The 15,112-nt window shown below is 37.8% G+C and overlaps 2 protein-coding genes across 4 annotated transcripts in view; one reads left to right on the top strand and one right to left on the bottom strand.

The window, feature by feature from the left end:
* Window positions 1-8,026, bottom strand: part of LRRIQ1 (leucine rich repeats and IQ motif containing 1) — a 229,163-nt gene extending 221,137 nt beyond the window's left edge. Inside the window, exons 1-3 of the mRNA XM_069584152.1 lie at window positions 7,976-8,026; window positions 5,187-5,331; window positions 3,030-3,141 (exon numbers count right to left, since the gene is read on the bottom strand). Of these exons, the coding sequence (XP_069440253.1) occupies window positions 3,030-3,141; window positions 5,187-5,330 (256 nt within the window). The 5' untranslated portion in view covers window position 5,331; window positions 7,976-8,026. The remainder of the gene's footprint in view (window positions 1-3,029; window positions 3,142-5,186; window positions 5,332-7,975) is intronic.
* Window positions 8,027-8,095: 69 nt separating this feature from the next.
* Window positions 8,096-15,112, top strand: part of TSPAN19 (tetraspanin 19) — a 31,461-nt gene continuing 24,444 nt past the window's right edge. The window contains exons 1-2 of one of the 3 annotated variants that reach the window (XM_069584150.1): window positions 8,102-8,168; window positions 13,201-13,281. The gene's annotated coding sequence lies outside the window, so the exon portion shown is untranslated. Of the gene's footprint in view, window positions 8,169-13,200; window positions 13,282-15,112 lie in introns of all 3 variants that reach the window. The other 2 variants (XM_069584151.1, XM_069584149.1) reach the window with 2 other exon arrangements.

The raw sequence follows: 15,112 nt of genomic DNA, 5'->3' as shown, positions 1-15,112 counted from the left end.
CCATGAAATTAAAAGATGCTTACTCCTTGGAAGAAAAGTTATGACCAATCTAGATAGTATATTCAAAAGCAGAGACATTACTTTGCCGACTAAGGTCTGTCTAGTCAAGGCTATGGTTTTTCCTGTAGTCATGTATGGATGTGAGAGTTGGACTGTGAAGAAGGCTGAGCACCGAAGAATTGATGCTTTTGAACTGTGGTGTTGGAGAAGACTCTTGAGAGTCCCTTGGACTGCAAGGAGATCCAACCAGTCCATTCTGAAGGAGATCAACCCTGGGATTTCTTTGGAAGGAATGATGCTAAAGCTGAAGCTCCAGTACTTTGGCCACCTCATGGGAAGAGTTGACTCATTGGAAAAGACTCTGATGGTGGGAGGGATTGGGGGCAGGAGGAGAAAGGGACGACAGAGGATGAGATGGCTGGATGACATCATGGACTCGATGGACGTGTGTCTGAGTGAACTCTGGGAGTTGTTGATGGACAGAGAGGCCTGGCGTGCTGCGATTCATGGGGTCACAAAGAGTCGGAGACGACTGAGCGACTGAACTGTACTGAAGTGAACTGAAAGACTTCAGATAACTGTGACCCTAAACAACATCTGACTGTCAATGTGTAAGAAATCCAAGCAGGAACTACCTGGCAAAGCTCAGTGAACCTGTGGAACTATACAAAGATAACAACACACTGTTATTTTAAAACTCTAAGTTTGTTTTACACAAACACCCCAAACCTTACTGCTTAAAGTGGCTAAAATAATTTTTGTATACAACTGAACCCACTCCAGTATTCTTGTCTAGAAAATCCCATGGATGGAGGAGCCTGGTGGGCTGCAGTCCATGGCATTGCGAAGAGTTGGACACGACTGAGCGACTTCCCTTTCACTTTTCTCTTTCATGCATTGGAGAAGGAAATGGCAACCCACTCCAGTGTTCTTGCCTGGAGAATCCCAGGGATGGGGGAGCCTGGTGGGCTGCCGTCTATGGGGTCGCACAGAGTCAGACACATCTGAAGCGACTTAGCAGTAGCAGCAGCATACAACTGACAGCTTTCATCAATACATCCATATTTACAAATAAAATTAGCCTCTAGTTTCTCCTATGTATGTGTATGCTATGCTTACACAGTTTTGCATCTAAAATGTGCAGTTTTTAATGAATGGAATATAATCTGAAGATTTTCTGCTCCTTGATGGATTGGAACCATTCAATTACAAAATTATCCGTAGTTCCTACTGACATTTGAGAAGAAACCTCTTTCTACCTTCTTGCCAAATTACTGATTTCAGCATGTTTTCTACTTTTTCAAGCAATTTTGATAATTTGAATTTTCTTAGAAAATTACTCTATTCATTGAGACTATCAGACCTCTTTGTTAGAGCCATACACATGAGATCTTATAACTTTCTAAACCACTACTATGACTTTAGTTCTTATAATCTTTCATGTAATTAATTTTTCTATATTTCCTTTGATTTTTACATAATCAGGCTCTATAGTTGCCAATATATTTAAAATAGATTTTCATTTTATAAACCTTAGTAAACATAAATAAGCAAATTACTAAAATCCACCTTGATGATAATCACTGCTAAAATCTAAAGGGTCTGCATTTAAGAAGTCTTTACATATTCTTTCACACATGTACTCGGAACAAAATCTTGCAGTCAGTTTCCTCTTTTCCTTTCACATCAATCCATCAATAAATATTTTTGGTTATTTCTACTTAAAAATGTTTTCTAGAGTATGACCATTTTCACCATTTGTATTTAAACTGCTATCATCTCTAACCATACTACTGTAATAGTCTTGTAGACTCTTGCTACCTCAAGGCATCTTCAGTACACAGTTCTCAGAATGATTGCCTCAAAATACATCTACTCTGTCACTCCTTTCTGAAAAACCTTAATATACTCAGAGCAGAATCCAAAGTCCACCCTTTGGATTTATAAGAGTCTTGTATAGCTGACCCTTTCTTTGCTTGAATATAACCACAAAGGCTGACTATTCTCTGAAGACATTGAGCCCACAGAGTGTGCCCTGGCCTTTACAATTCCCTTTCTGGAACACCAGCTCTCTAGATAGCTACGTGACTCACTTCTTCACCAGCATATCGCATGTGGCTTACTATCTCATTTCAGACACTACTTAAATATCACTCCTCAGAGATGCCTCCCCTGACTTCACATATCTAAAACAGCAAAATCAATCTCTATGCCCTTATCTTGAAATCCTCCCTTCATAGAATTATCATTATTGAAATATGTGTTTGCTTATGATCTGTCTCCCAACATGGGAACACTAGAATAACAGAGCAAGATCCTTGCCTGTTTTGTTCTCTGCTGTATTCTCAGTGGCTACAACAGATCCTTTCACACACTAATATTTTTGGTATAAACATCTCTGAATACCCACATAATTTATGCCAATATAAGCATAAATGACACTGGATTTCATAACTTTTATAGTATACCATAAAACTTGTATTATTAAAAATGTCTTTCATTTTTTTTAAGAGTATATTGTTAGACATACCAACGTCCTGTTGAACATTTAAATTGTTGCTATTTTTTCATTATAAACGAAGCTAGGATTACTTTTAGTTAAATCTTTGTTCATTCTATTATTCTTAGAATAATTGCAAGATATAAATTTGCTCAGTTGAGGCAAATAAGGTTGTGAGGATTTTATATAAATTATATTTTTCTCCAAAAATACATATAAACTGATAATTCTAAAATAGTCCCATGCTTGGGTTCCTTTGACAGAAAGTAACAGAATGTCTGGCTTTAATTAGAACTAGTGAAACAAATTATTAGCGACTAGTATTTATTGGAGATATAAGGCAGGTAGTAATTAAAACTGATGTGTGAAATAAATTGAACAGACCAATATACTATAGAGATTTTATTAGAGATAAATGCACACACCTGTATATGAGAAGAAATAACTTCAAGCAGTTTAATTTTCTATATTATGAATCACTCATACTTACCGAAAACTTATCTACCGAGCAGATGAAAACTGTACTTACTTACAGGATCAGCATCCTCCAAGTCCTGAAGAATGAGCTCTTCAGCAGTTTTACTCTTATTCTTTATGATGTTGATACAGTGAAGAACCGACTCGGGTAACTCATCCGAATCCTAAAAATGCGACGAAGAAAAGGAATTGTAAAATTATTTACTAAAACTATGCATCAAAATTTGTTTTGAAATGCCAAAATTTTGACTAAAATGTGTGAATGAGGTAAAAGAGCTTCATATAAAAAGCACAGTCCAAACAAACACATTTGGTTAAAGTTTGCTTTTCATTTTCAGATGGCTGTAAATTGCATCCATGATTCTGTTGGAACTTATCCTCAAATGAATAATTTCAGAACTTCTGTCTTATTTAAGTTACCTATGGATAAAAAGACATACTTAAATATTATTTTTTCCTAAAGTATTGTGTAGGTTATTGCAATCCTAATTAAAAATCAAAGTATAATTATTTCAAGAAACTTGACAAATGTGTTTTCTTGGGGAAAAAAAGCTTAGTTGAAAAGAGTTGATGCAGCCAAGCTACTGAAGGAATTTGGCCCATTTTATACTTAAAAATATAAAACCAGAATAGGGCAAAAATTAACAGAATAATGGAAAAGAATAGATAACCTTGGATAGATTATATGTGTATAACAACTAAGTATATACAGCAGATATGACAAGTCACTTGAGAAAAGGTGGATTATTCTACAAGTGACACCAGGGATATTTGATAAATATTTCAGGGAAATTTTAATTAGATGTACTTTTTTTAATATAGCTGAAAATAAGTTTCCATTGGATTAAGAATTTTTATATAAAAGAATGAACCCATGGATAAATTTTCTAGGTATATAAACACTGGAGGCAGAGACATTACTTTGCCAACAAAGGTTCGTCTAGTCAAGGCTATGGTTTTTCCAGTGGTCATGTATGGATATGAGCATTGGACTATAAAGAAAACTGAGTACCGAAGAGCTGATGCTTTTAAACTTTGGTGTTGGAGAAGCCTATTCAGAGTCCCTTGGACTGCAAGGCGATCCACCCAGTCCATCCTAAAGGAGATCAGTCCTGGGTATTCATTGGAAGGACTGATGCTGAAGCTGAAACTCCAATACTTTGGCCACCTCATGCGAAGAGTTGACTCATTGGAAAAGACCCTGATGCTGGGAGGGATTGAGGGCAGAAGGAGAAGGGGACGACAGAGGATGAGATGGCTGGATGGCATCACCAACTCGATGGACATGAGTTTGAGTAAATTCTGGGAGTTGATGATGGACAGAGAAGCCTGGTGTGCTGCGATTCATGGGGTTGCAAAGAGTCGGACAGGACTGAGCGACTGAACTGAACCGAAACACTGGAGGAAATAACACAAATGAATATATATTTGATTTCAAAAAAATGTAACTATTTCTTTGATCTAAAGATTTCACATACATTTTGATTTTTATGCATATCTAATCACATAACAATATACTCATGATTAAGTAAAAAAGCAGGATACTAATATATATGTGTGTCTTCCCAGGCTCAGCTGGTAGAGAATCTGCCTGCAATGCAGAAGACCTGGGTTCGATCCCTGGGTTGCAAAGGTCCCCTAGAGAAGGGAATGGCTACCCGCTCCAGTACTCTGGCCTGGAGAATTTCATGGACTGTATAGTCCATGGGGTCACAAAGAGTCTAACAGGACTGAGTGACTTTCACTTTCACTTTCCCTTGACTGCATGGTAAAGAATCCACCTGCCAATGGAGGAGACATGGGTTCAATCCCTGGGTTGGGAAGATCCCCTGGAGAGGGAAATGGCAATCCACTCCAGTATTCTTGCTTGGGAAATCCCATGAACAGAACAGTCTGCAGTCCATGGCGTCACAAAATAGCTGGACATGACTTAGAGCTAAACAACAACATATATGTATACATACCTATGCATAATTATATGAATAGTAAAATCTCAATTTTGTGAAAAAATGCACATGTATACATGTGAAATTATAGGTAATTTATCAATATATTTTTATATTTAAATATCTACTAATATGCATTGTTTAAAGGTCACCCTAAGGGGAAAAAAATGAGAGGAGTATAAAAAACACACTGAGAAAAGTAGTATTTCTCCTAAAAAAGCTTACTTCAGTTAAAAGTCTCAAAAGTACAACACAAAACTTACTGTATCACTATTATCACTTTGGGTTTCTGATTTTGAATCACTATCAAAATCATATTTTTCCAAGGAAGAAATGCTGATTTTATCCAATTCAGCCTCTATTTCTTCTCTGAGCTTTATATCATCATCATCGTTGCCTTCCATCATCCTTCATAATAAAACACAGAACCATTTAGAGAAAACTGAAGAGGCTAAATGCTAGTAAAAACTATAGGTTCTTTAATGTGCCACACCAATTCAACATGTTCTATGTAAAAATGCTTTAGTTTAACAAAATTTTATCACACCTTATTATGCCTATACTACATATTAAAGATGGAGAAGGAAATGGCCACCCATGCCGGTGCTCTTGCCTGGAGAATCCCATGGACAAAGGAGCCTGGTGGGCTACAATCCATGGGGTCAAGAAGAGTTGGACATGACTGAGCGACTTCACTTTTGCTTTTCACTTTCACACACTGGAGAAGGAAATGGCAACGCACTCCAGTGTTCTTGCCTGGAGAATCCCAGGGACGGGGGAGCCTGGTGGGCTGCTGTCTACGGGGTCGCACAGAGGTGGACGCGACAAGCGACTTAGCAGCAGGAGCAGTATATATTAAAGAAAATTGCTTTCTCCCTGTTTTTATCCCTTATTTCTTTAGTGTTTGACTACAAAATGATCAAATTTAATGATACTCTTTAAATTCGCTGAAGGAAAAGTTATGTGGAATAGGTTTGGCTTACCTTCCTGAATCAAGAAACTTCACACTAAAATTCATATTTTCATGGTAATAATTAATGGCAAAATAACTGTTAACAGCTTGAGTATTCAGAAATTAATAAGAGAACATCCTAGGTCTATATATGGGGACACATTTGGCTAGTTTGCACTCATTAAATCAGAGTTGTCAATTCTACCAGATAGCCACAACAATGAAATAATGAGTAATATATGATGTATAAGTTCAACATTCATTTCATTTAAATCTTTAGGCTTATAATGGATATAGGTCAAGCAGTACATTGCAGAATATCTTCATATCATCATTGTTAACTACCATCATTAGCTTCCATGTATATTAAGTACCTGTGACAAGCCAGGCACTAGTAGATACTTGTGTGACTGATAATCTCTGGAGTAACTTCACAGATTAAAGGTCATTATAGTCATTGTATAGATGAGAAACCTAAGGTTGGAAGAGGTTAGTTAATTCCCCATAGCATTATGCTAAAAAATAATGGGAGTAGGATCCTAATTCAGATTCTGAATCCAACGTCAGTGCTTTTCCCCCAATTCAAAGGGATCCAAAATTAGGAAAGCTCATTATCTGCCTAGCAGTTTTTCCGAACAACCAGTAGACTTCAAATTGCAGATGGTAATCCACTCATGGATTAAGATATTAATTTAGCAATTTTTGGTCATCTAGATTAAATGATGGGGTAGGATAAGAAAAGTTAGGGTAGGTCAGAAAAGAAACTATAAGTGCACTATATATACTAAATGTAAAAATTGTTTTAAAAACTTTGCTTCAATTATAAGTACAGGCATATGTGTGCACGTGTACATGAAATGCAATGTAAATTTTTGTTTTAATGTGGGTCTAAGTAAAGAAAAAAGTTTGAACAATGCCGTACTAATCAGCTTTTATTTTCCAATTTTATTCATAACCTCCTTCATCCAAAACAAAACCAGAACAAGTACAAAATGCTATCCCACAATCTAACTTACTTAAAAAGCAATTCAAAAGCTTTGAATGAATATAGGGAGAAAAACCTTTGCTAGGTGGAAAATTAGATTTTTTTAAATGGCTATAAAGCAGAATTCAGAGACACACAAAACTTTATGTAGAAAGAAAGGCAGAAAAATAGGGTAAAGGAAAGGGATATTTCCATCATATGTCCATCTCAGCTCATCTACTGGCTCTTTACATCAGCCCTGTCCAATTACATATTTGAGCAACATATTTACACTTTCTAGTGGCAATTTTTTTTTAATGTAAAGAGAAACAGTTGAATTTTTTATAATATATATTAATTCAATCCATTATATCCAAAATATTATTTCATCATAGAGTCAACAGAAAAGTATTCATTATATAGCCAGCTAAAAAGTTTACACTTTGTTTTGTACATTGATAATTCTTCAAAATCTGCTGTGTATTTTACATTTACAGCACATTTCAATTTGGACTTGCTGCATTTAAGCTCTCAATGGTCACCTATAGCCACAGAATTGGATACTGTAGCCTTGGATCGATCCCACTGCAAAGAGGTTAGTTAAACTACTTCAAGTTGATAATAAATCAGTTGGAGTTGGCCAAAGGTGCCAAGCGAGCTTAGTGGGGTGTCTTAATGGCTTAAGTGGGGAGTCTTCGTGGCTCAGCTGGTAAAGAACCCGCCTGCCAATGCAGGAGACATAAGAGATGCGGGTTCGATCTCTGGGTCAGGAAGATCCCCTAGAGGAGGAAAGGCAACCCACTCCAATATTCCTGCCCGGGAAATCCCATGGACAGAGGAGCCTGGAGGGTTAGAGTCCATGGGGTCGCAGAGAGCCGGACACGACTGAGCACGCAAACAAAGCAGCCAAAACCGGGAAATTTTAAGGAACCCCACCCTTCAATGATAGTTCTTCAAGTTCTGAGTGAACTACCAAAATTTTTCAAAACTGAAAGGAGCCTCTCGCACCACAGACTGGCTCAGCACTCCCTGGGCGCGGGGCCCCCCTTCGCCCTCAAGGCTGGCCCACTTGCGCTCCCGCAGTTTTGCGGCACCTCCCGCTCCATCAACCCGGGTCTTGAGGGGTGCTCGCTCACCCAGCAGCGGCTGAATCCTCCAGCGAGGTTGGAAAACAGTGCCCGCCTTCCAAACAAAGAGTAACCACGGCAACCGCCAATCCCAAGGAAGACGGGCTTTACAGGTGCCCCAGCAGGACAAACTATCTCTACTCCAAACGAAAACGAACGCTTCATCTAAGGAGCTCGGTGAGGAACTTACATTTTATTCCAGGTAGATTTTAATATTTAATTAATTTTGGAAAGTATTAGTAAAGAAACTACACTTTGTTACAGCTACCTAATTAGAGGTAGCCTGACTTTTAAACTGTCTCTTACCTATCGGCTTTTATTATGTGCATCTAGTGGATGTTGAGTTGCTCGTGTATGAATTGTACATTCCACAAAATCTTAGTCCTGAATAGTGATTTGTTGGGCCCGGAAGTATGGAAGAAAAGCCAATAAATTGTTTGCCTTGCGTGACACCATTTTCTTTTAAAATAGAAAAAGAAAATCAATCAGCAATGACTATCAAAATTTTTTAAGGGAATGGATGTGTGGGGTGGAAATTAAAAAATTACATTCTGGAATATGTTTTACTGTAAAACATTTACAGTGACACACATTGTTTTAATATGACATTTGAATTTTAAGTTTATATCATAACATTTAATTTTAACTTAAAAATTCATTAAGTTCCTATTATTGGTGAAGAAAATATATTGTATACAACTGATTTTCATTTTTTTAAAGTTTGCAAATGAAGCATTAAATTCCAAGAGGAAGTAGTTAAGCGAAGTTGCAGAAGCTGTCTGATATACCCTAAGCTAAAAGCAAACAATATCATTGAGCCTTTGAAAGAAAATAGACCATGTTTCCTGGTAACAATTGAATAATAAAATACATTGTGTCAACTTAAGAATTAATAATACAGAGTGAGAAATAAGTAGATTTTTAATATTTAAAAAACACATTCTCTTCGTTCAAAAAAGAAAATGATTTTCAAAATAAACTACTCCTGGTTTTAGAATTGAATTTTGGATATTTTCATTATTAAAGACCATACTCAAGTAACAGTTTTCCTTTTTTTAGTTTAGTTTTGTTGCTGATTTACAAACTTTCAAACTCTTTATTTAAAATGTTTGAACTAACATATTTTGTTGCAATTCACATTAAACTTAAAATTTTATTTATAAATATGAAACTATTCATGCTTTTCCTAAAGAATATAAAATCCATTAGTAATCAATTTAAACAACTAATTTGAAGATGTTGTTTAAATTTCTTTCCTTATTAATGCTTACCTTGTCAAACAAATTAATCGCAAAAAAGAATAACCTAGAAGTTCTTCTGAAGATTAATTTGTGGTGCATGTTTCTACAACTCATACTTTCAAGTTACTTATAAAAACCAAACAAACCACACACACACACACACACACACACACACACACACACACAAACCTACTCAGGTTAAAGGGTTATGGAAAAAAATAATATCCACTTAGGGTATAATTTCTAGAAAGAGTGCAATTAAATAGATTTTTGCTAAATGCTGCATAGTTAAACAATAGTTTCAAGTTGAATTGATTTATAGTCTATGACTGTTTGCAAATTGTTAGCAAAGCACTCATGATCCCTCACAGTCCTTACTGGGTCTACTTCTCCAGCCTTATCTGTCATCTCTTGCCACTCTACTCAAGCCCTCATGCACTTCACTCCAAAGCCTGGGAACAGTGTTCCATCTCTATTGAAAACTTCCTCTTCTAACCTGTTTTTGTCTATGTGTCTTTGTGCTCAATGGTATATGACTCTTCGTGACTCTATAGACTGTAGCCTGCCAGGTTCCTCTGCCCTTGGGATTTTCCCAGCAATAAGTGATATGTAGTTAGTTAGGAAGTTATTGTTGTTTAGTCACTAAGTCTTGTCCAGACTCTATTGCAATCCCATGGACTGAGCCTACCAGGCTCCTCTGTCCCTGGGATTCTCCAGGCAAGAATACTGGAGTGGGTTGCCATTCTTTTTTCCAGGGGACCTTCCTGACGTAGGGATTGAACCTGCATCTCATATGTCTCCTATGTTGCAACCAGATTCTTTCCTACTGAGCCACTGGGGAAGCCCCTTTTGTCTGACTGGAACCCTCTTAATTATTCTTCAAGGATTACCTCAAATTCACCTCCTTGCTGAAACTTCCCAGTTCCATTTATTCCCAGACTCTGAACCCCCAACACACAATTCAAAGTTGGCCACAAATTTGGTTCCCTAATGGTTTGTCTTATTTATTCATTTGTGTGTGTGTGTGCGTGTGTGTGTGTGTTCCCATCTTCTGGCACTTAGAAGGAACTTAAAAACAGTTATTAGAGTATTATTTAACTAATGAAAAATGACACTTATGAATAGGTGAGTTACTATAAATTGTCCTTCCCTATAGCATTTGTACTCTTAAAAATATCTCTGCTGTTGGACCATTTATTAATGAATCAGGAAATAAACCAAAGAAATACCATAGGAGGACTTTATTTAAGTTAAAAACAAATTATTTGCCTAAAGCAAAATAAAATGTCTACCACATTACAAATATTTACATAGGAACTGCACTAACTTGTGTAACTTTGTGTAAGCAAATCATTTTCACTGACAACCTTTTTAGTATGTGAGGCTTATAACTGAACAGATCAGCACATAACCTTCTCTTACCATTCTGTGCAAACATGGCTTAGGCTTCCTCACTTGTCGCTAAGACACCTGGTTTGATGTGTTCTCTTTAACTTGAACTGTTTGCTGTGGTCTGAATGTTTGTGTCCCCTCAAAACTCACATGTTGAAATCCTTACACGCAATGTGATGGTGTTGGAAGATGGGATCTTTAAGAGGAGGTGATTAGTTCATGAGGGTGGGGCCCTCATGAATGGGATTAGTGATCTTATGGCAGAGATCCCAAAGAGGTCCCTATGCCATATGAGGATAAAAGAAGTCTGAAACTTTGCACCTTTATCTCAGACTTCCAGCTTCCAGAATTGTGAGAAATAAATTTCTGTTGACTACTTAATCTTTGGTATTTTGTTATAGCAGCCCAACTGGACTAAAGTAAAGTGAAGTCACTCAGTTGTGTCCTACTCTTAGCGAACCCATTGACAGTAGCCTGCCAGGCTCCTAAGTCCATGGGGTTTTCCCAGGCAAAAATACTGGAGTGGGTTGCCACTTCTCTCTGCAGGGGATCTTCCAGACCTAGGGATCAAACTCGAGTCTCCCACACTGCAGGCAGACCCTTTACCATCTGTAAAAGCAAAACTAAAAAACAACAAAAAAGTCTCTACCACACTAAAACAAAACCACCAACTTATTTATGTCATGTAAAGCAAAGGACTGGCATGAAGATACGTGACAATGCACACAGGCAGCATGTCCTCTATGGGTGATTTCAGCAGCAATGGGAAAAGCACAATTCAGTTCCAGCTTTTAAAACACAAGAGCAAAAATCTGCCTGCCTCCCTACAAGATGCAGGGCCAGGAGACAGTTCTGGGTTGCTACCGGTGAAGCATTCAGTTTGCTACTTCGCTTCACACTTCTCATTCTTTTATTCACAATTAATTACTATCTGCATATAATGTAAGTCTGCTAGACCATAAATTAGCAGCTTTCGGGAGAGATACCTCGAACAGTTCTTAGGGAGGTTAAACAAATATTGTAGCCTAACACCCTGCTCTCTAACAAACATGCACACAGCAGAAGTGAAGTCTCAAGTGATGGATGGCACAGGCAGGGAGAGGGGCTTAGTCTCAATTGTAAAAGCAAAAAAATCTAAAGGATAACTTAGTGTGATCATGGGCTTTTGTCCATTCTGGAAACAAAGAAAAAAATAACTATCAAATGCCATAATCTCTTTTCTCACTTTTCAAATATCAACAGGATTTACGATCTTACCGCAATTGTTTCTCTATCTTCATGTGGTATCTACATAATTTTTTTCCCTAAAATGAAGAAAGCAAAGAACAGGCTTGTCTGAGTAATTAATCATCTTCCTCTCTATACTATCAAACCTCTGTGAACAAAAGCTTTCCAAACTTTGTGATTACTTTTAGAAGTGGTTCATTTATTATTGAAAAAGAACTACCAAAAGAAAAAAATCTAAATTTTTATCACATCCCCAAACCAATATTTTATTTTTCTAATGTAGAATTGAACAAAAAAAAATTATTCTGCAAAGAGGACTTTCAAACCTTCATCAGTCAATAGTTTAACTCTGCAACTGATCAGATTGACTCACTGTCTAAAAAGGGGGAATTTTTTAAAATTTCTGATCCAATTTTGTGATTTACCATCACTCCCTACCACATTCTTTTCTCTCTATTCTCTTTAAAGAGAGACAAAACTTGCAGAGTCCAGTTATTCAACAAGCTTTTTACTTCAGCATAAGGGAAGGGGAAAAAAAATAGTTTGACTGACATAGGTGGTGAAACATACACAATTAATAGAAAATGGTCCAAGTGGACTAAAGCTCTACTGTTTTGAATTACTTCAAAACATGACCATCCTCCTAAACAAGTCAGCTGACTTTGAGAGTTCAGAATTCTCTCCCTCTTTGACATCTGTCTCAAGTAACACTATTTTGGAAATGATTGTTTTCTCATTTCATAAAGTCTGATTTTTTAAAAATCTAGGGATTTCCCTGGCTGTCCAGTGGTTGAAACTGTATACTTCCAATGTGTGGAGCATGGGTTTGATCCCTGGGTGGGGAAATAAGAGCCCACATGCTATATAGGCGTGGCCAAAAGCCAAACTAAATAAGAAAATACGTACATACATAAAAATATAAACTCCAAATTCCTAATTATGTCATTTTCTATCATCAAAACTCTGCTTATTGTAAGCTATAGTTAGTCCGTCATCTCCTTCATTTAGTTCCAAGATATCAGCTCTCTATGGATGACCCCAATTCTATATTGTCTATGCTCTCCACATGCCTGCCTTAAATTTCCAGTGCTTAACCACAAGGTTTTCTTTTATCAATTCAACCTGAATTCTTAAATATCAATAGAATTTATGAATGTTTTCAAATAATTCCAGTAATTATCATTATTCTTTTATTTTCCCATTGTAAAAAGTCTTTCTGATCATCTTTGATTTCTTTTCTTATTCATAGTAAAGCACACTGAAATATGTCAAAGCCATCTTTTTCTCTCTCTGATTATCTTTCATGTCACAGTTTCCTGTTGGGCATTTTGTTTGGCTTTTCCCACCCTAATTCACTTCTTTCCTTCATCGTAGGCATATAAGTACCTCCACTTCCAGCTGAGAATTGCCATGTGACTAACTGCTGTGTGTCAAAGGAAGATAAGCAGAAGAGAAGTATGCAACTTCTACCTTACATGTTTAAAAGATGCTCACCTAAGTTTACTCATCCTCTTCCTTTCTGCTGACTGTAGAGGACTGCACCTCCAGTAAATTTCAGTTCAGTTCAGTTCAGTCGCTCAGTCGTGTCTGACTCTGCAAGCCCATGAACTGCAGCATGCCAGACCTCTCTGTCCATCACCAACTCCCAGAGTCCACCCAAACCCATGTCCATCGAGTCAATGATGCTATCCAACCATCTCATCCTCTGTCGTCCCCTTCTCCTCCTGCCCTCAATCTTTCCTAGCATCAGTGTCTTTTCCAATGAGTCAGCTGTTCACATCAGGTGGCCAAGTATTGGAGTTTCAGCCTCAACACCAGTCCTTGCAATGAACACCCAGGACTGATCTCCTTTAGGATGGACTGGTTGGATCTCCTTGCAGTCCAAGGGACTCTCAAGAGTCTTCTCCAACACCACAGTTCAAAAGCATCAATTCTTTGGTGCTAAGCTTTCTTTATAGTCCAACTCTCACATCCATACATGACCACTGAAAAAACCATAGCCTTGACTAGATGAACCTTTGTTAGCAAAGTAATGTCTCTGCTTTTTAATATGCTAAGTTGGTCATAACTTTCCTTCCATAGAATAAGCGTCTTTTAATTTCATGGCTGCAATCACCATCTGCAGTGATTTTGGAGCTCAGGAAAATAAAGTCAGCCACTGTTTCCACTGGGAGCCATATATTTTAACAGGCTGGAGCAAAACCCCACATTTCTAGGATGATTTCCCAGTAGAGAACCAATTACATACCATGGACTAAGAGAGAATAAACTTCAGTTTATTTTTGTGTTTGGGTCCTTTGAAACATTTTAACCTTGACTCTAACCTGCTAACTACTATCAAATCAATAGTCAAGCCTCTTGTTCAACATTCCACACCAAAGTCCCTGTAGAGAGTTCTCACTTATTAGTCTTCTTTCTCTTTCTCATGTGTAGAGAAACAGAAGCCAGGACTTAGGGCTTAAGTAGCTTCCCTCATAGCTCAGTTGGTAAAGAATCCGCCTGCAATGCAGGAGACTCTGGTTCGATTCCTGAGTCTGGAAGATCCACTGGAGAAGGGATAGGCTACCTACTACCCACTCCAGTATTCTTGTGCTTCCCTTGTGGCTCAGCCAGTAAAGAATCTGCCTGCAATGTGGGAGACCTGGGTTTTGATCCCTGGGTTGGGAAGATCCCCTGGAGAAGGGAAAGGCTACACACTCCAGTATTCTGGCCTGGAGAATTCCATGGACTAAGTGGATGGGGTCGCAAAGTCAGAGGCGACAGCAGCTTTCACTTTCACTTTCTTGTTCAGAAGAGGATCACAGCTTTCTCATGTACTGTGGTAAATAAAACTGAAGCCAAAATGTACATCTAAAGCATCTTGGAAATAACAAACAAAAAACGGGCTGTCTTTCCCACTGAGTGTCCCACCCAGAAAGTCCAGGCACTGGAGGAATCCACGAATAAGCCTAGAGGACAGAAAGTGGAGAAGCCAAGCAGCAGCAGAAGAGTTTGAGGCAGAGGGTGGAGGATAAAGCCTGGAGACACTCCTGAAGCTGGGGAGAAATACCTTGGGGGTTTTTTAGGAGGAATATGGCCTTAGAATGAAGTAAAGAGGAAAGTGCCTGGGTGCTGTCCTACACGTGTCTTAACCGCTTTTTAAGGCATCTTTCAGTTCAACAAATGAATTGGTTTCTTCCTAACTAGGGACAGACAGCTTCAAATTAATCTTACTAAACCTGCTTTTGTTACTGAATGAAACTTGGGTCCACTCGCTCACATGCAGTAGAGCCAATCCACTGACACT

This window comes from Ovis canadensis, chromosome 3, assembly GCF_042477335.2.
Source record: "Ovis canadensis isolate MfBH-ARS-UI-01 breed Bighorn chromosome 3, ARS-UI_OviCan_v2, whole genome shotgun sequence".
NCBI classification, from domain to species: domain Eukaryota; kingdom Metazoa; phylum Chordata; class Mammalia; order Artiodactyla; family Bovidae; genus Ovis; species Ovis canadensis.
The sequence above is the reverse complement of the archived record's forward strand: the minus strand, read 5'-3'. Positions and strand labels throughout refer to the sequence as shown.